The 20,688-nt window shown below is 35.5% G+C and overlaps 1 protein-coding gene across 40 annotated transcripts in view; it reads right to left on the bottom strand.

Annotated features, from left to right (window-relative positions):
* POT1 (protection of telomeres 1) overlaps nt 1-20,688 on the bottom strand; it is a 114,670-nt gene that overhangs the window by 89,178 nt on the left and 4,804 nt on the right. For 25 of the 40 annotated variants that reach the window (XM_074035903.1, XM_074035924.1, XM_074035935.1 and 22 more), the window contains exon 3: nt 10,135-10,207. The exons of 5 other annotated variants lie outside the window; for them this stretch is intronic. In XM_074035903.1, the coding sequence (XP_073892004.1) occupies nt 10,135-10,207 (73 nt within the window). Of the gene's footprint in view, nt 1-3,130; nt 3,208-6,607; nt 6,688-10,134; nt 10,208-15,143; nt 15,205-20,688 lie in introns of those variants that run through there. 10 more of the 40 variants (XM_074035926.1, XM_074035911.1, XM_074035909.1 and 7 more) reach the window with 4 other exon arrangements.

The raw sequence follows: 20,688 nt of genomic DNA on the forward strand, positions 1-20,688 counted from the left end.
ATAAAGACACATGAACACATGTGTTTATTGCGGCACTATTCACCATAGCAAAGACTTGGAACCAACCCAAATGTCCATCAGTGACAGACTGGATTAAGAAAATGTGGCACATACACACCATGGAATACTATGCAGCCATAAAAAGGGATGAGTTCATGTCCTTTGCAGGGACATGGATGAAGCTGGAAACCATCATTCTGAGGAAACTATTGCAAGGACAGAAAACCAAACACCGCATGTTCTCACTCATAGGTGGGAATTGAACAATAAGAACACTTGGACACAAGAAGGGGAACATCACACACAGGGGCCTGTGGTGGGGTCGGGGGAAGGGGGAGGGAGCATTAGGAGATACAACTAATATAAAAGACAAGTTAATGGGTGCAGCACACCAACATGGCACATATATACATATGTAACAAACCTGTACGTTGTGCACATGTACCCTAGAACTTAAAAGTATAATAAAAATTAAAAATAAAATAATGTCTTATTCATGTGTATATTTCATATAAATGGCTGCCAGAGGTTTCTGTTCATAGTGCTCAACAAATATCTGGTGAATGAATGAATGAACAGGACAAAGACTGAAGCACAGAACTAAACAAAGAGGGAAAATAAAAACGGCTCTTAGGATCCAGTTTCCATGAATTTATAAATCATAATGGCTTTTAAACTAATTCAAGTACACGGAGGATAAGAAAGATAAATGGCCGGGCGCGGTGGCTCAAGCCTGTAATCCCAGCACTTTGGGAGGCCGAGACGGGCAGATCACGAGGTCAGGAGATAGAGACCATCCTGGCTAACCCGGTGAAACCCCGTCTCTACTAAAAAATACAAAAAAACTAGCCGGGCGAGGTGGTGGGCGCCTGTAGTCCCAGCTGCTCGGGAGGCTGAGGCAGGAGAACGGCGTGAACCCGGGAGGCGGAGCTTGCAGTGAGCTGAGATCCGGCCACTGCACTCCAGCCTGGGCAACAGAGCGAGACTTTGTCTCAAAAAAAAAAAGAAAGATAAATAAATAACAGGTAATATTAGTTTGTATAAACACTCATTAGATCGAATTAAAAATGAGATTTTATATGGGGTCTTCTAAGCTTCTGAGAAGAGTATACTGAAGCCATTCAAACAAGAATTGGCATTACATAGTTCTGTGCCAAGAGTATATTCTGACATACCACAGTAGATGTTTAACTCAATTGGGTGAAAAAAGTTAAGAGACCAGCCTGGAGAAAAAAATACTATGCTACAAAAAGTAAGAATGCTTTATCAATGCATATACATGTTATAAAACTAAAAACGCATTTGGAATCACTGAAGTCTTTAAACTAATTTAAGATACTTAAATATTAGCAAAGGGGTCATTTCCCTTTTGTGTCTGTACTACTCTGTCATCCCTGTCACATTGTCTTACAAAGAGTGAGCCCCTTGTCATTAAACAATTCCCTGTTTAGTATAGCCAAATAGAATATTTACTGCAAACCAGTCTCAGAGAAGAAAAATGAAGTCAGTAAAGGGTCTTCTTAACAATAAGAAGTGTTCTTCAGAAAATCAACAATTAACTTAACTGCTCCACCCCCTGCAAAATTAAAGTCACATACTGTATGATTCTACCTAAAAGATCAGAGGTTGCCAGAGGTTAGGGAAAGGGAGGGATGAATAGGCAGAGCACGGAGGATTTATAGGGCAGTGGAAAATACTCTATAAGGTACTATAATGGTAGATATATGTTGAAACACATTTTTCAAAATTCACAGAAGGTACAACACCAAGAGTAAACCCTATTGTAAACCATGAACTCTGAGTGATAATGATGTCATTGCAGGTTCACCAACTGTAATACCACTCTGGTGAGGGAACGTTGATAGCAGAAGTGGCTATGCATAACTGCAGGTAGAGAGTGTGAGGGAAATCTCTCTACTTTTCTCTCAATTGTGCTGTGAACCGAAAACTTTTTTTGTAAAGTATTTTTAAAAAAAAACAAAGCTTTAAAAATGTATTTTTAAAAGTATATCAGATTATTTACTTGCATATTAACAAATACGGTTTTTATATGTTAGTACCTCCTAATAAACAGTCAGTGGTGAAATAAGCAAATCAACCAGCAAATAATAGCATAAATTATAAGACTCGTGTATTAGTTTGCTAATTTTTTAACAAATAATACATCAGAAATTCTCAAGTCGTTACACTTAGTGGGCAGGAAAAGGGCACTGAAAATATAAAATGACTGATAATTCAAAATGAAAAACACTTATTTGGCTTTAACAAGCATTAAATAATTTTTCTACATTGACCTTACAAATCTTATTAGGTTATCATATTTTAAAACACCGTTGAAGAATAAGGGTACAGGCAGAAACCAGAGACCTGAAGGCATTGATAGTGTAGTGATAAACAGAAATGTTTCTCTATAAAAACATATTTCCTGAGTAATTGCATGTATTGGGTTGAGTAATACCAAGGTCATAATTGGAAGTAATGTAAGTGAATAATATTAGCATTAAAAACCAAAATTCTTAAATTGCCTACAAATCACTGTATGATTTGACCCCTACCCACCTCAGCAGCCACATATTGTGTGACTCACCCTGTATTCTGTCTTCTCAAAATTCATTAAATATTCCAGGACGCTTGCTCAAGGCCTCTGTATATGCTATTCTCTCCTTGCAATCTACAACCCAAGTACCCCGTGATCATTTTTCCATTACTCTTCTCGTTCTACTATTCAATATTCATAGTTACATATCATATCTGGATAAAATAATTACGTAATAATTGTTTAATTCTTCTCCATGGGACACTATGCTCTATGAGGGCAAGGTCCATGACTGTCTTATTCACTGCTATATCTCTAACATCTATCATAGAACACAAAAGCATTTAACAAATGTTTGGACAACTAAATAATCAAAGATATTAATATTCATACATATGTAGACAGTATACCTTCACGAATCTTAAAATAAAATAAACTGTACAACTACTACAAAACTTACTTCATAGACTCTTAGCATTTTAGAACTTAAAATGACCTTAGAGATCATGTAATCAAACATCTTCATTTTTCAGATAAGAAAATAAGGGCCAGACAGAATAAATAAATGGTCTAAAGTCACATACAGTTAATTACCTATGAACCAAGATGAGAATCCAAATCTCCTGACTTTCAAGACAGGCACCACTCTAATTCCTCTTTCAGAACTAACTCTAACAGGGATACAGGGAGAAAAAAGGTATTAATAAATGTCTTTATTTTTGACAGTTTTGTGGTATTTTTTTTTAACTTTCAGAATACTTTGGAAAAGTCTTTCCTCATATTTTAAGTCCACATATTAAATGTTAAAACTGACTTTAAAATATGAAAACTAAAACAAAAACTGTCTCATACAGAGTAAGGCTTAATTATAGCATGTGTATTTCTGCAAAATATATCACATTAGTCTACCAAAGCAAGGATTAAAATCCTGTTAAAATTCATTTCAGTGTTTTAGGATTACTGTATTCAAATACAACACTACCCTTAAGGGAACAAGCAAATGGCAAAGAAGAAGGTTTAAGAATCAAATTGGAGAAAACTCATTCCTTTAAGCAAAAAGTTTTACCTTTGGGTTGGAACAACCTTCAATCTTGATACTATAATAAATGGGTATATTAGACCCTCAAATAATCAGCATTTCTGGGTTTTAAATCCAGAAATAATTTAAAGTAAATGTGACCTCAGTCTTTACATCATTTTAAAAGCAAGAAACCTTGACTTACCATTATTAACAACCTGTCATCTGAGAGGTACTAATTAACTAGTGTAGTTCTATTCTATTTTAATGAATACCTATTTAAAATGTATTTCAATAGCAGAAAACACTTTACATGTCAGGCAAAATACTAATACCTAATGTAATGTACATGTTCTGTAGGTGTACTATACATGTTTTGTTAATTCATATCATAACCCTTTTATACTGTTTCTCAAATAAACAGTTAATAAATGTAAAAATCTTAAAGGATAAAGGTGAAATATATCTAAAATATGAACAAATTGATCTCTGATATTCAATAGCATGTATTTATTTTTAAAACACAGCTCTAAAATATCCAAGATATATTAGGTAAAAATAAAGCAACTTGGAAAACACAGTTACTTGGTGAAAAATATGCACATACAGGCTTATCCATGCCCACAGACACACACAAAGGCAAGTGCACATATATATACACACATACATAAAACCTGGAAGGGTACCAAAAAAAGCATAGCAGTGATTTTTACCTGAAGAATGGGACTGGGAAATGGCAGGGGATTCAGTGGGAATGAGGGAACTTTTGCTTTTCAGTTTATAGCCTGCCATACTGTCTGAATGTTTTAAAATCATGACTACACAAAAACAACAAAATCTTCTCAGACAAATATTTGTAAGATTGTCAAGTCCATAATACCACCATGAGGTAAGAAAAAAAGGTGTGGAGATAGAGTGGTTTCTCTACTTATTTTAAGCCCTATAACAAATGTTAGCCTTAGAGGGTTATCTTCATAATGAAAGTGCCAATCACCATCATCACAGAGGGTTAACAGTTAAATGAAAAACTTATACGAAGACACTTTGCAATCTGTAAGATTTCATACAAATATAATATTATTAGTAAAATTTTAATTCTGAAAAAAACTGGTTAAATGTTAAAAATTGGCTGTAATAAATGTTTGAAAAAGAAACAATGGTTTTTATTACCTAACGGCTCTTTATATATAGACCTTATTTGCTACTGAACTATGTAAAATAAACAAAGGATAGGAATAGAAACAGAAAAATAAGTTCTTTAATCTCCTTACCTCACAAGAAATTAGAATTTGCATCTCTTTACATCATTATACCTCAAAACATCTAAAATGTTAACTAGAAAAACCCTTTAAATTATGAATTCCCAAACATAAACACCCATAGGTGTGTTAACACAGACAGGTACACAGACACACCCTAAGAGTAATGAGAAAAAGTATAACAGATTTATACACTCAGAAAAATGTTTAAATATATTCATACAAATATAATGTACACACACCTCTCTCAGAGCAACTCTACCTACATTTACCCCAACACTATTTTCTGTATTGTGTTAAAACAAATGTTTCAAAAATTCTTTAGTGAATGAGATTTTGTATTCATATTAGCACCTGACATTTATTTAATGTTCATAAATGCAAAATTTTATAAGATACCAACACTGAATTCTTAATAATTTAGAACTGTCATCTCAAATATTAATTATTTTAACTAAGCTGAAATAAAGTCTTGCCTTCAAAGGAAAGAATAATACAAATAACAGTAATGATAGCAGACCTTTACTAGGGCCACCAACTAAAAAAAGCACCTTATCAAAATAGATATTTACACAGGGATTCCTTTGGAGCAATTAATGCCTACCTGAAATCGCCTCAAGCAGGCACGATTGTGTGTATATGCATGCATGCTTTTTTCTATTTTATTTCCTAGTGTCCTTCCCTGATGACTGTCAGAAACTCCTTCATAGTATATTTGTCTCTAGAATTTTTGTGCCATATTAACTAGATTAGAACTATATTTCAATCAATATTTTAAAAATTTTATCAGCGATCAATCTCAGAGAAATGGTCTGATGATTTGTACTACGAGCTTTAGGACATGAACTGTACGGCAAATGCATTACTTCCCTAAATTCTAAAGCAAGATTTTAAGATATATCACTGATTAGTAACAGCACTGCACATGGAAAACATAACACTGATTTTCCTTTTCTTTGTTCAAAGTAGAAGTGAGAAAAAAATTAACTGATATAACAGTTCTTCACAGCAACTTGAGCAAAAAAGATAAAATCTGAGTTTGACAGTGTATCACAAAATTCTTGTAACAAGAAAATAAAAGCAGATGTTCTAACAGTTTGCTTGAAATGGATCTTTATTCCAGACCCCACAGGTTTTACAAAAATGGTACCATTTCTCAAGGGCACTGAATTATTTATAAATCACCACAATTTCTGCAACTACTATATGTCAAAACTATTCAGAATTCTCAGCTAATCCAAAACCCTTACTTTATATTTGATTAAATTTGAAACTGGCAACATTTAATGTTATTCAAGGGCCAATAATTAACTGAAGAAAAGCAGGGATTAGAAGCTAAACTACTGGGTTCAGGGTTCAGATGTCCTCCCTCCACTGTCTTCTTCTTCATTGAAGCTGTATCTAATTACAATAGTAGTAATGACGATAATAATAGTTGCTATGTACTGAGTTACTACTATGTGCTAATAGTGGCTATATTCTGTCTCGAGTCCTTTCAACAATCCAGAAAGGCAGGTATCATTACCTCCATCTTTAAAATTGGAGGGAAAAAAAAAAAAGCTCAATGGAATTAAGAGTTTTACTCCAAGTCACACCTGCTGGGTTTTAGATACCCTGAGCCTTCCCTTGCCATATATGAAACATGCACTCACACTGCAGAGTCTTTGTAATTGCTAAGTTCTGTTCTAGAACACTCTTATTTCAAATACCTGAAGGATCTTCACATCACTTCTTTGAAGTCTCTTATAAAATGTTACTTGTCAGTCTTTTCTTCACCACCAAATAAATACATACCTTCCTTCCCCTTCTCACGTTTACAGTTCACATCTCATCTTTCGTCCATTGCCTTACGTTCTCCATAGCATTGTTTCCAACTAGAAAAGGTATATATTTACTTATTGTCTTTCTTCCCTAGAACGTATGCTGCATAAGGACAACTTTGTCTGTTTGGCTCATCAGTGCCTAGGAATAGGGCCCGGCTCTTCATAGGTATTCAATATATTGTTTAATAAATGTGTGAATGGCTTAATGAATATATGCAAATTCTCCTATTTCCCTTAAGAAGCACAGATGTATTCAGAGTAATATTTCAAATACAAAAAACTAGCAAGGTATACTGCAGAGGCTCCAGCTCCACAAGGCTAACAGATGGCCACAGCCTCAGAAGATAAGATACTCCCCAAAATGCCAGGACCACTGTATTAGTCCGTTTTCAAGCCTCTAAGACATACACGAGACTGGGCAATTTACAAAACAAAGAGGTTTATTGGACTTACAGTTCCACATAGCTGGGGAGGCCTCACAATCATGGCGGAAGGCAAGGAAGAGCAAGTCACATCTCATGTGGATGGCAGTAGGCAAAGAGAGAGCTTGCGCAGAAAAACTCTGGTTTTTAAAATCATCTGATCCCATGACACTCATTCACTATCACAAGAACAGTCCGGGAAAGATCCGCCTCCATAATTAAATCACCTCCCACCAGGTTCCTCCCATGACACGTGGGAATTGTGGGAGTTACAATTCAAGATGAGATTTGGATGGGGACACAGCCAAACCGTATCAACCACCATCAGTACTGTATTTCTTCTTTGAGGAAATACTTAACTCAAATCACCTATTTTTTTAATTGAATTGTTTATCTTTTTGTTGTTGAATTTAAGAAGTCCGTTATATATCCTAAATAGCAAATCCTCATTAGATATATGATTTGCAAATATTTTCTACCACTCTATACACTGTCTTTTCATGTTCACGATAATGTCCTTTGATGCGTAACATTTTAAAATTTTTATGAAGCTTAATTTATCAATTTTTCCTCATTGCTCATCCCTTTTGTATCATATCTAACAATCCATTGCCAAAACCAAGCTCATGAAGATTTGCCTCTGTATTTCTCAATGACTTTATCGATTTAGCTCTCATATATAGACGTTTAACCCATTTTGAGTTAAATTTTGTATATAATATAAGGTAAGAATCTAATTTCATTCTTTTGCATGTGGAAATCCAGTTGTCTCATTATTATTTGTTGAAAAGACAAATGGTCATTTTTAAATAGAGATAGTTTTACTCCTTCCCTTCTAATTTGAATGTCTTTTATTTCTTTTTCTTATCTGTTTTCACCGTTGACTGAACATGTCATCCTTGTCAAAAAACTACTTAGCCATAGCAGTATGGGTTTACTGTAATCCCAGCACTTTGGGAGGCCGAGGTGGGCGGATCATGAGGTCAGGAGATCAAGACCATCCTGGCTAACACAGTGAAACCCCATCTCTATTAAAAATACAAAAAATTAGCCAGATGTGGTGGCACATGCCTGTAGTCCCAGCTACTCGGGAGGCTGAGGCAGCAGAACTGCTTGAACCCAGGAGGCAGAGGTTGCAGTGAGTCAAGGTCATGCCACTGCACTCCAGCCTGGGCGACAGAACGAGACTCCAACTCAGAAAGAAAGAAAAAAAAAAAACAGTATGGGTTTATTTCTGGACTCAATTGTACTCCATTGATCTCTGTCTATCCTTATGCCAGTACCACTGTTTTGATTACTGCAGCTCTGTGATAAGTTTTGAAACTGGGAAGCCTGAGTATGAAGACTTTGTTGTTCTTTTTTAAGGTTGTTGTGGCAATTTGAAGCCCCTTGAAATTTCATACAAATTTGGGGATTAGTCCTTACATTTCTGCAGCAAATTTTATAATTCTCATGGGGATTATCTTGAATCTATAGATCATTTTGGGTAGTATTGACAGTTTAACATATCAAGTCTTTCTACACAAGTTTCTGCTATGTAGAGGGCACTAACCACAGAAAGTACCAAAAAAATAAAAAAGAAAAAAAGCACTTCTTCTGACATATAGTTGGCCCTGTATCTGCAAATTTTGCATCTGTAAATTCAACCAACTCAGACTGAAAAATATTCAGAAAAAAAGTTTTTTAAAAAAAATTAGGCCGGGCGCGGTGGCTCAAGCCTGTAATCCCAGCACTTTGGGAGGCCGAGACGGGCGGATCACGAGGTCAGGAGATCGAGACCATCCTGGCTAACACGGTGAAACCCCGTCTCTACTAAAAAATACAAAAAAACTAGCCGGGCGCAGTGGCGGGCGCCTGTAGTCCCAACTACTCGGGAGGCTGAGGCAGGAGAATGGTGTGAACCCGGGAGGCGGAGCTTGCAGTGAGCTGAGATCCGGCCACTGCACTCCAGCCTGGGCGGCAGAGCGAGACTCCGTCTCAAAAAAAAAAAAAAAAAAAATTATACAACAACAATAAAAAATAATACAAATTAAAAAAATATATAGTATAGCTATTTAGATAGCATGTACATTGCATTAGGTATTATAAATAATCTAGAGATGATTTAATGTAAATGGTGGGGAGAATACACATGGGTGATAAGCAAATATTTTGCCATTTTATATAAGATTTGAGCATCCACAGATTTTTATATCCATAGGGGGCTCCTGGAACTAATCTCACGCCGATACAGAGAAACAACTGTAACTCAATTTTCTACAAGTATCTGTTACTTAATAAATGTATTTATATTTAACTTCTTCAGAAAATTAATTTATTTCTCATACCTCCCTTTAAGCTCTACCACCTTAACTTGCTTTTTCTCCAGATCACATTTCTACCTAATATTACTTTATGTAATTATTCCTTGCATTTCTTCATTCCACTAAAATGTAAATTCCATGAAGGTAAGAACTAAGTTTTATTCACAGCTATAACCCCAGGACCTAGAACAGTATCTGATATATACTTAGTTGTCAGCAGTTGTAGAATTTTGTAGTTTGTTTCCCATTTACTGCTCCAGACTGTTCTAACCAACCACAGGCTTCAGATGAGATCTACTTTTGTCCCTAAGTGTTACAAAGTAGCCCTTCCAAGCTTACCATGATTATTTGAGGGCTACATGGAGAAAGAATTCCCCCTGTGTAAGAACAACACCTAGTTAACAAGTACATCTATGTAACAAGTAACATGTTGAAAGCCAAGTTTTAAGACAGTTAAGCTGCTAAGATGTTTAAGTCACATAAGTGAAACTAGAAGCAGGAAGACCAGTTAGCTACTGCAATGGTCTAGGTATGCGAGTAAAGGGCCATGAAGTAGAATAGAAGAAATGGGAGGGAAAGGGAAGGGATATTTGGGAAAAACTTTGCTAGAAGAAAGACTAACTTTTCATTCTATAAATTTTCATACTACTACTAATGTACTACCTGTCAGAAATCATTTATATGTATGTGTGTACATACACACACATATATATGAAGTCACATATTTGTATATTACAGGGAAAAAGTAGAAATAGTTTGCTTATACTATATACCTTGTAGTCCAATCTGCAAAACAGCTGTTTTATTTCCACGATAAGTTAAAGAAGAGATAAGTGAAAGTTTTCCCTGAAATGAGAAAAAAAAATAGTTACAAAGAAAAGTCAAATGAGTTTATAATGAAACCAAGATATAAATAAAAATTAGAATTTTTATAGCAACAGTTTTATCTTTCAAGAAGTCAAAGTACTGTGTTCAGGTAACTATTTTAAGACAAGGAACAGTGCTGAATTCGTTTTTCTAGGGAAAAATCAGGTCTACAAATACTTCAAGGTTTATAATATAATTTCTTAAGTAATCCTATTAGGTAGGTACTATGAGTTCCTTATTTTGCCAATAATTAGATCAACTTTCCCTGGCTTTGTTTTAATCTGTAATATTGTTCTCTAAAAAATAATAAAATGATGTTTGCTCCTAGAAAGAAATGAAAACTTAATAAAGATTTAGAAATGCAAAACAGAAATATCATAAATATAGTGTGGACAAATCTACAGATTAAGACGTAAGTACAGTTTAGTCTTTGTTCAGCTTCTGAAACTAACCAGCTCTGTCAGTTTAAAAAAAGTTATTTGAGTCTCAGATAAAATGAACTGTTTAATCTGGTTTCTGTAAATAAAATTTAAAAATAGATCCTATTAGCCTCCCAGGTTAATATTCCAGACTTTGATACAGCTAACAAAAAACATATCAATTTTACTTATAAAATAGAACTCAATTTTACTTATAGGAACATAAATAAAAATATGGTTATCAACAATGCATAATGATTTACAGTCAAAAGCAAAAGTAGTTACATTTAGAAGATAGAAAGCTGAAAAAAGTAACAACGACAAAAAGTTAAACAATCTGTAAATCTCAAAACTTTTCTTGACCCAGAAGTGTTGAGGTGACGGGGCAACCAACTAAGCAGAAATCTGAGAAAAGCAGGGTACTTCTAATGAGAATAAAACAACTGTTTTATTTCTGTCATAAGTTAAAGAAGAGATAAGTGAAAGATTTCCCTGAAATGAAAAAAAAAAAAATAGTTACAAAGAAAAGCCAAAGTTTATAATCACACCAAGATATAAATAAAATTTTTATAGCAACTTGCTTACCTAAATGACAAATGTTCCCAGATATCTGTAAGAAAAATTCATCTAACACTTTTAATGAATTGCTAGAGGCCAAGTATGGGGCAATGAAAACACATGGAGCCCCGGAGCTGCAAACACAGGGGAATTCATATTCATTTACATGCGCTTCTCCACAGACCTGACAAGGTTCAGGACAGAAGTAGGGCAATGGCAGCAGCAGTTACTGCACGAAAGGCAGGAAACTCTGCTTGGATCTTTCTCCTCTTTCTTTCAGAACAAAGGCCTTAAAATGCTGGGAGAAGGGCAAAAAAACATGTCAATCCACGACTATTGGTGGAAACCCACTGCAGCTGAAAGGCAAGAACAGAAAAAAAAAACCTTCTATCCCTGTTAGGGGTGGGCAGGAACAGGTACATAGGTGAAAGGCCCAGACCTATACAGCTAGAGGCAAAGCAGGATCATTGAAAAGGCCCCACTCACAAGACCCGGGACCTACTGCTACCAAGACAGGCTTCATCAGTACAGAGAACATCTACCAATTAAAGGCTAACCAGTACCTAGTAAAAAGTAACATAGTCTACTACTGGAAGAGAAGACCTGGAGCAGGGAGAGAGACCTTATTTGAGGCAAAGCACAGAGGAAAGATCTAAAACTAAGGATGGGGAAGACAAAAGAAAAATCCTCTAGTCGACCAGCTCTGATCCTACATACAAAGTAACTTTAGAGGAATATGAAGCCTCTAGTGCATTGAAGAACCAACAACAACAAATCCCAAACCTAACTCTACCCCTGACTAGATGAACTCAATGCACCACACTAAAGGCCTAGCACAAAGAAAGACCTACACATGCCCAGAAATAAAAACTACCTCAATTTCCACTGTCCTACACAAGACGTATAGCTTTGAACAATAACAACATATGAGACATACAAAAAAGGCAAGAAAAAACACAAAGCAATCAAGAGAACCACAATCAATCAGATTAAATGACAACTTAATCAGGAGGGGTAAAGCTGAATAGCTGCCCTATATAAACTCCTAGATGCATCATTTCAACCTTCCTCACTGAGAGTACAAGAAATCCCCTTCACATAGCAGGAAGACATCTGGCCCTCACTGCATCGCTCTGAATGGGGAGAATGGGCAGGGAGTTATTGCTGAGATATGCTGAAATGGAGCAGTTGCTGAGAATAATATAATTATGTGGTGCTTAACAACAGGGATACATTCTGAAACATGCGTTGTCAGGCAATTTCATCTTTGTGTGAACATCAGAGTATGCCTAAACCAACCTACATGGTATAGCCTACTATACACCGAGGCTATACAATATAGCCTATTGCTTTTAAGCTATAAACCTGCACAACATATACTGTATTAAATACTGTAGGCAATTATAAGACAATTGTAAGTATGTATCTAAACATATACAAACCTAGAAAAGGTAGAGTAAAAACACAGTACTATGATCTTATGGGACGGACCACCATCATATATGCAGTGCATTGTAGACTGAGATATCGTATACACTGCATAACTGTGATAAGAGTCTGACTCTACAAATTCTGTTTGCTTTTAGGACAAAAATGAATTAGTATAGATATAAAAAACATAACACATCCTGTTATGGACTGAATTGTGTTCTCCCAAATTTCAGGTTGAAGCTCTAACCCCCAATAACTTTGAATTTGACTGTATTTGGAGACAGGGCCATTAAAGAGGTAGTTTGGTTAAAAAGAGGCCATTAGAATGTGCCCTAATCCAGTCTGACTGGTGACCTCAAAAGAGAATGGGACGTACAGAAAGATACCAGAGTCTCGGGCAAGCACAGAGAAAAAGCCAGGTGAAGACACAGCAAGAAGGTGAGCATCTGTAAGCCAAGGAGAGACCTCAGAAGAAACCAATCTTGCGGCCACTCTGATACTGATCTTCTAGCCTTCAGAACTATGAGAAAAATAAACGTTTAAGCCATCCAATCTGTGGTACTTTGTTATGGCTGACCTGACAAACAAATATACACTTCTTAAAAACTGGGGATTTTCTAAGCTCAGTGACCCTCAGATGTGCTACAAACTCCATGTGCACATTATGTACCTGGCCCTGCCCCCATGGGACTTGGGGAGGAAAGAAGAACCAGTGCAAACATGAAGTTCATGTTCCCTGCTGTGCCAATAAGTAATATACTACCTAAATCTATTTGGGTGCCTTGCCTCCTTAACAGCTGAATCTAGAGAAGTGTAGCATGTCAGCCTACGAGCTATATCATATACTGTTACTTAGGAACTATTTGAACACTTGACATTTACTCAAATGAAATAAAAACCTATGTTCAGATAAAAATCTGTACATATATATTTACAGTTGTATTATTCACCATCACAAAAACTGGAAAGAATCCAAATATTCCTACACTGCGCAAGGGATGAATAGGCTGCAACAAAATTCTAATCACCAACAGAAAGAAATACTACTGAAAAAAAACAACCTGAAAGAATGTCAAATGCATCATACTAAGTGAAAGAAGCCAGATGCAAAAGGTTACATGCTGTATAATGCCATTTATATGACATTCTTGAAAAACAAAAATACAATGCCAGGAAATTGGTAAGCGGTCATGAGTGGTTAGAGTTGGCAAAGTAGCTAACTATAAAATTCTAGAAGGTGATGAACTACTTGATTGTGATTGTGGTTACATACACATTTGCACATATTTGTCAAAACTCATAGAAGTCTACACAAAAAACAGAATGTAGCACTAAAATCCATTTAATAAAATTCAAAAAACATTGACATCTGCAGATTAGAAAAGGGTATGTAAGTACACAATAGAGAGCTGAAAAATGATTCCAATATGTAAAAGAACACAAATACCTCAATCTTTTTTTTAAAAAAACGAGCATTCTACATAGCAATCTGTTAACCATGAGAAATACATAAAAGGTATTTCCTAGTTTTAGCCCTACTAGATACTAACATGTTCACTTATAGCTAAAAGAATTCGTTAATAAAAATGTTAAAATTGGACAGGGGTGATAGCTCATGCCTGTAATCCCAGCACTTTGACAGGTCAAGGTGGGAGGATTGCTTGAGGGTGCAGAGTTTGAGACCAGCCTGGGGAACATAGAAAGACCCTGCCTCTAGTAGGAACAAAAATAAAATAAGAACTTAGTAAGCTGTCATAGTATTTAACATCTCTATATCAAGCATACAAAACAATAAAAGTATGTCAAAATTAGATGCAGCTTGGAAATAATCCTTATCAATGATATGTCAAAAAGGAATCAAATCATGGCACTTTATTAATAAATACAAGTATACAAGAAATATCACACTAATTGACCAGATGTAAAATACGTTGAGAATGCTAACAAGCATTTGATAATAATTTAAATGCAATTAAGTAGAAAAGACCAACTGTAATTCATAACACTTCATTTAATAAGAAAGAAAATTCCAGGAAAATAAATAGAAATAAAAATTAAAAAGAAATAGGTGAGTAAAATGTGTTACAAACAAATGTCTACATGAAAAATATAGACAAGCAAAACTGAAATGTAGATTTCTTTTTATTATCAGATATATTTTATCCCTCACTCCCTCAACTAAAATTAAAACACTCACTAAAAATGCATCCAGAATATTGGATATGGCAGACAAAAGGTTCAGTGAACTCAAAGAGAGAGCAACAGAAATTACTCAACTGAAAATCCTCTCTGCCACACAAATAAAACACAGTAAAAGAGAAAGGAACAGAATCTCAGAGATCTGTGTTACAGTATTAAACAGCCTAATACGACATACACATGTAAATGGCATCCCAAAAACAGAAAAGGGTAATAATGTGGCAGAAAAAAAATATTTCAAGAAATATTATCCAATAATTTCCCAAATTTGATGAAAAACACTGAATAAATCCAAGAAGCTCACTTACCCACAGAGAAGAAATTCAAAGAAAAAGCATACTTAAGCACATGCCAGTCCAACTGCTTAAACTAAAAGATAAAATAGAAAGGGGACAGTAAAAAAAATGCAAATCACATACAAAACAATAGAAGCCAGAAAGCAGTGAACTGGTATCTCTACAGTCCTAAAAGAAAAAAAAAGTCAACACAGAATTCTATATCCAATAAATACATCCCTCAAAACAAACATGAAATAAAGGCATTTTCAAACGAATGAAAGCTAAGAGAAGTTATCTCCAGCTGAAATATATGAAATGGCAGATGTTTTTCAAGATGAAGGGAAATAATGCCCAGATAAAAATGGATCTACAGGTAAAAATGAAGAACACCAGAAATGGTAAATATGTCAGTAAATATAAAGACCATATTTTTTCCTTCTTTTAATTTCCTTTAGACTCATTGTTTAAAGCAAAAGTAGTAAAGTAAGGTAGAGTTTATAATACATGTACATGTAAAAAATATAATAGCTCAATGAACAGGGGAGTGAGTAAATGGAATTTCACTATTATAAGATTCTTATATTTGTCAAGGGAAGAAAAAAGCAGGACGTGAGAAATAACAACTGTACCATGGGGAATGGTACAATAGTAGCTGTAAGTATACCTTAGTAAGGATGCATATTGTTAGCACTATCATAACCACTAAAGGAACAAAACAGGTGTTGTTCAAAGCCAATGGAGAAAATAAAATAGAATAAAAAATATTTAACCCAAAAGAACTCAGGAATGAAAACAAAAAACAGGAAAAACAAAGGGAACTCAAATCGTTTCATAGACAAACAAAACCATATCAATAATTATTTTAAATAAGTTGACTATGCTGATTAAATAGTAGGACTGTCAGACTGGATTAAAAAAACATGATCTTGTTATATGCTAAGAGATAATTAAAATACTAAACCATAAATAAGTTGAAAAAGAAAGGAAATGTTGATACACTCTTAATATAAGGCCACACTACCAAAGGCACCAAAAATCAAAGCCAAAGTATCTTAACCAACAACATATACACATCTTCAGAAAACATTTCTTCCCTACAAATGCAATTTCAAAAAAAAAAAGGACCAAGTAATTGCTACACCAGATGCGCAGATATCAAAGGAAGGGCACAGAAAACATGAAAAAGCAGAGAAATACGACATCGCTAAAAGACCACAACAATTATCTAGCAATAGATATCAATTTTAAAAAATTCCTCAAAATGCCAGATAAAGAATCCAAACTAGTGATTTTAAAGAAGTTTAATGAGATGCAAGAGAAATCTGAAAACCAATACAAAGAAATCAGAAAATCAATTCAGGTTATGAATGAGAGATTTACCAATGAAACAGAGATCTTTAAAAAAACAAGAAAGAAAGAAAATGGAAACCATGAATTAAAAAATTGAAGAAAATACAAAATATATTCAAAAGATTCAATAACAGATTAGACCAAGCAAAAGAAAGAATCTCAGAACCTGAAGACAGAACGAAATTTTGAAATAATGCAGTCAGGCAAAAATAGGAAAAAGTATAAAAAGGAATGAGCAAAGCCTTTTGAGATGTCCAGGACTACATAAAGCAAACAAACGTATGAATTATCAGTATTCCTAAGGAGAAAGAGAGATTAGAAAGTTTAAAAAACCTATTTAAGGAAATAATCAATGAAAACTTCTAAAGTCTAGGAAGAGAGTTAGACATCCAGATACAGGAAGCCCAGCTATCCCGAGGAAAATACACTGCAAAAAGGACTTCACCATAGCATATTATATTCATAACATGTAAAGTCAAAGTTTAAAAAAAATAATTTTAAAATTACCAAGAGAAAAGCATCTATCTAGTCACCTATAAAGAAAACACTATAAAACTAACTGGACTTTTCAACAAAAATCTTACAGGCCAAAAGGGAATGGATGGCATTTTCAAAGTGCTCGAAAAAAAGAAAAAAAAAAGTAAGCCAAAATTTTATATATTGCCAGAAGAAGCTTAATAAAAGAGATATAAAAAATTTCCTAGACAAGCAAATGTTATGCCCAGACCGTATTCCCCGAAGAAGACCACCAGAGTCCTGAGTCAAAGCTAAGCAGCAAGGATCTTTATTACAGGTTCGAACCTGGAACTCTCCCTCGCTCGTGAAACGGGCAGGAGAGCTCCCCAAGTGAGCTCCCAACAATGTTATATATTCTAATGACAGTAGGCATAGAATTATTACACAAATCAGAGGTATGATTGGCTAGAGTTTGAACAAAGCGATTTGGCAAACCATGATTGGTTCCCGCCATTTCTGATATTTCAGTACAACCCTTGAGGCCGATGAGCAGTTTTACACAAAGGCAGTTAATTATATTGCGTCAGGTTGCACAACCAGTTTATGGCTATCTTGCTTAAACATTCCTTGTGACCTGGCTATCTTACTTATACATTCCTTGTGACCTGGCCTCAGAAAGAAAAACATGTACTTACAGAACTTACGAAACCTTTGGTACGTGCAGGGAGCAGAACAAAGAGTTTAGCAACATCGGGGGGAAAGGGAGGGCGCGCATTTCTGTATCTTTGTGTCCTTTCACAAACAATGTGGTATTCAGTAGAGAAAAAAGTAGAAAGATCACAAATTAACACACTAGCATCACACCTCAATGAAACTAGAAAAAAAAAGAACAAATTAAACTCAAGAGTTAGCAGAAGCAAAGAAATAACAAAGATCAGAGCAAAACTAAATGAACAATAACCAAAAACAACAACAAAAAAACCCAAAGGATCAATGAGACAAAAAGTTGGTTATTTAAAGAGAGAAATAAAATTGATGAACTATCAGCTAGACTAACCAAGAAAAGGAGAGAAGAGATCCAAATAAAATTAGAGAGGAAAAAGGAGACATTACAACTGATACCACAGAAATTCTAAAGGTAATCAGAGACTATTATGTATAACTATATGCCCATAAACTAGAAAACATAGAAAAAATGGATAAATTGCTGGTGTTATGCCCAGACCGTTTGTTCCCCAAAGAAGACCACCAGAGTCCAGAGTCAAAGCCAAGCGGCAAGGATCTTTTACTGCAAGTTCGAACTTGGTCCCTCCCTTCCACAGCATACAAGAGGGCCTCGAACAATGCGAGTGCTTGCTTTTTATAGCCCGATGTAAACAGGATATGTAAAGTTACAGGGGAACAAGGGAATTCTTTTGGTTACAACATTACAATTGGTTAACATTATACATTTAGCATTTTTTATTGGTTCCCGCTGTGCCCTTATCGGAGATTTCCCAGGTGGTGTTTTTCTAAAGTTGAGAGAGATATGGAGGAATGTGTTTGTGCTGGGCTCAGGAAGTCGGGAGATATATGGAGGAATGTGCCTGGTTTCTTTTTACTGGAAACATATGACCTCCCAAGATTGACCCAGGAAGAAACAGAATCCTGAACAGATCAATGATGATAGCAAGACTGCATAGTAATACAAAAAAAAATCCCAATAAAACAAAGTCCAGGACCAGATGGATTCACAGCCTAGATGTACAAAACACAAAAAGAGCTAACACCAATCCACCTGAAACTATTCCAAAACTACTGAGGAGGGAATTCTCCGTAACTCATTCTACAAGGTCAGAATCACCCTGATATCAAAACCAGACAAAGGCACACAAAACAAAAACTACAGACTAGTGTCATGCGCATCCGTGTGAAGAGACCACCAAACAGGCTTTGTGTGAGCAACATGGCTGTTTATTTCACCTGGGTGCAGGTGGGCTGAGTCTGAAAAGAGTCAGCGAAGGGAGATAAGGGTGGGGCCATTTTATAGGATTTGGGTAGGTAAAGGAAAATTACAGTCAAAGGGGGGTTGTTCTCTGGCAGGCAGGAGTGGGGGGTCACAAGGTGCTCAGTGGGGGAGCTTTTTGAGCCAAGATGAGCCAGGATGAGCCAGGAAAAGGAATTTCACAAGATAATATCATCCCTTAAGGCAAGGACTGGCCATTTTCACTTCTTTTGTGGTGAAATGTCATCAGTTAAGGCAGGGCATTTGCACTTCTTTTGTGATTCTTCAGTTACTTCAGGCCATCTGGGCGTATATGTGCAAGTCACAGGGGATGCGATGGCTTGGCTTGGGCTCAGAGGTCTGACAACTAGTATCTCTGATGACAGACACGCAAAATTATCAACAAAATAATAGCAAATTGAATCCAACAGCATGTCAAAAAGATCACACACCACGATCAAGTGAGACTTATCTCAGGGATGCAAGGATAGTTCAACATACACAAATCAATAAGTGTCATACACCACATAAACAGAATTAAGGACAAAAACCAGATGATCATCCCAACCGATGAAGAAAAAGCATTTGACAAAATTCATCTTTCATTCATGACAAAACTCCTCAACAAACCAGACACAGAAGGAACATCCCTCAACATAATAAAGGCCATGTATGACAAATCCACAGCCAACATAATACTGAATTGGGGAAAGGTTGAAAAGATTCCCTCTAAGAATTGGAACAAGATAAGGATACCCACTTTCACCACTCTTATTCAATATAGTACTGCAAGTCCTAGCCAGAAAAATCAGGCAAGAGAAAAAAACAAAAGGCATCCAAATTGGAAAAGAAGTAGTCAAATTATCATGGTTGGCTAATGATATGATCTTGTATACAGAAAACCCTCAAGACTCCAACAAAAATCTCTTAGATTGATAAATTAAGTAAAGCTTCAAGATACAATATCAATGTACAAAAATCAGTAGTGTTTCTATACACCAATAAAAAGCTAGCTGAGGATCAAGAATGCAATCCCATTCACAACAGCTGCAAAAATAAAATAAAATACCTAGGAATATACTTAACTAACAAGGTGAAAGATCTCTGCAAGGAAAACTACAAAGGACGGATGAAAGAAATTGCAAACAACATTAAAAAAATGGAAAAACATCTCATGCTGGTGGATCAGAAGAATTAATATTATTAAAATGAACATACCACCCAAAGTACAGGTTCGATGAAAACCTTATCAAATTACTGATGTCATTCTTCACAGAATTAGAAGAAAACAATGATAAAGTTCATATGGAACCAAAAAAGAGGCCAAATTGCCGAAGCAATTCTAATCAAAAAGAACAATGGTGGAGGTACACATTGCCTCACTTCAAAACATATTACAAGGCAACCAAAATAGTATGGTAGTAGTATAAAAATGGAGACACAGATAAATGGAACAAAACAGAGAAACGAGAAATAAAGTCACATACTTACAGCCAACTGATCTATGACAAAGATGGCAAGAACACTATACTGGGGAAAAGACAAACTTTTCAATTAATGGTGCTGGGAAAACTGGATTGCCACATGCAGAAGAGTGAAACTGGACTCGTATATGTCACCATATATGAAAATAAACTTAAGATGGATTAAACATTTAAATGCAAGACCCAAAACTATAAAAATACTAGAAGAAAACCTAGGAAAAACTCTTTTAGATATTGGTTTAGGCAAACAATTCATGACTGTAGGGGTGGCCTGCCCCTCCACACCTGCGGGCGTTTCTCG

Source organism: Macaca fascicularis, chromosome 3 (assembly GCF_037993035.2).
Source record: "Macaca fascicularis isolate 582-1 chromosome 3, T2T-MFA8v1.1".
Lineage (NCBI taxonomy): Eukaryota > Metazoa > Chordata > Mammalia > Primates > Cercopithecidae > Macaca > Macaca fascicularis.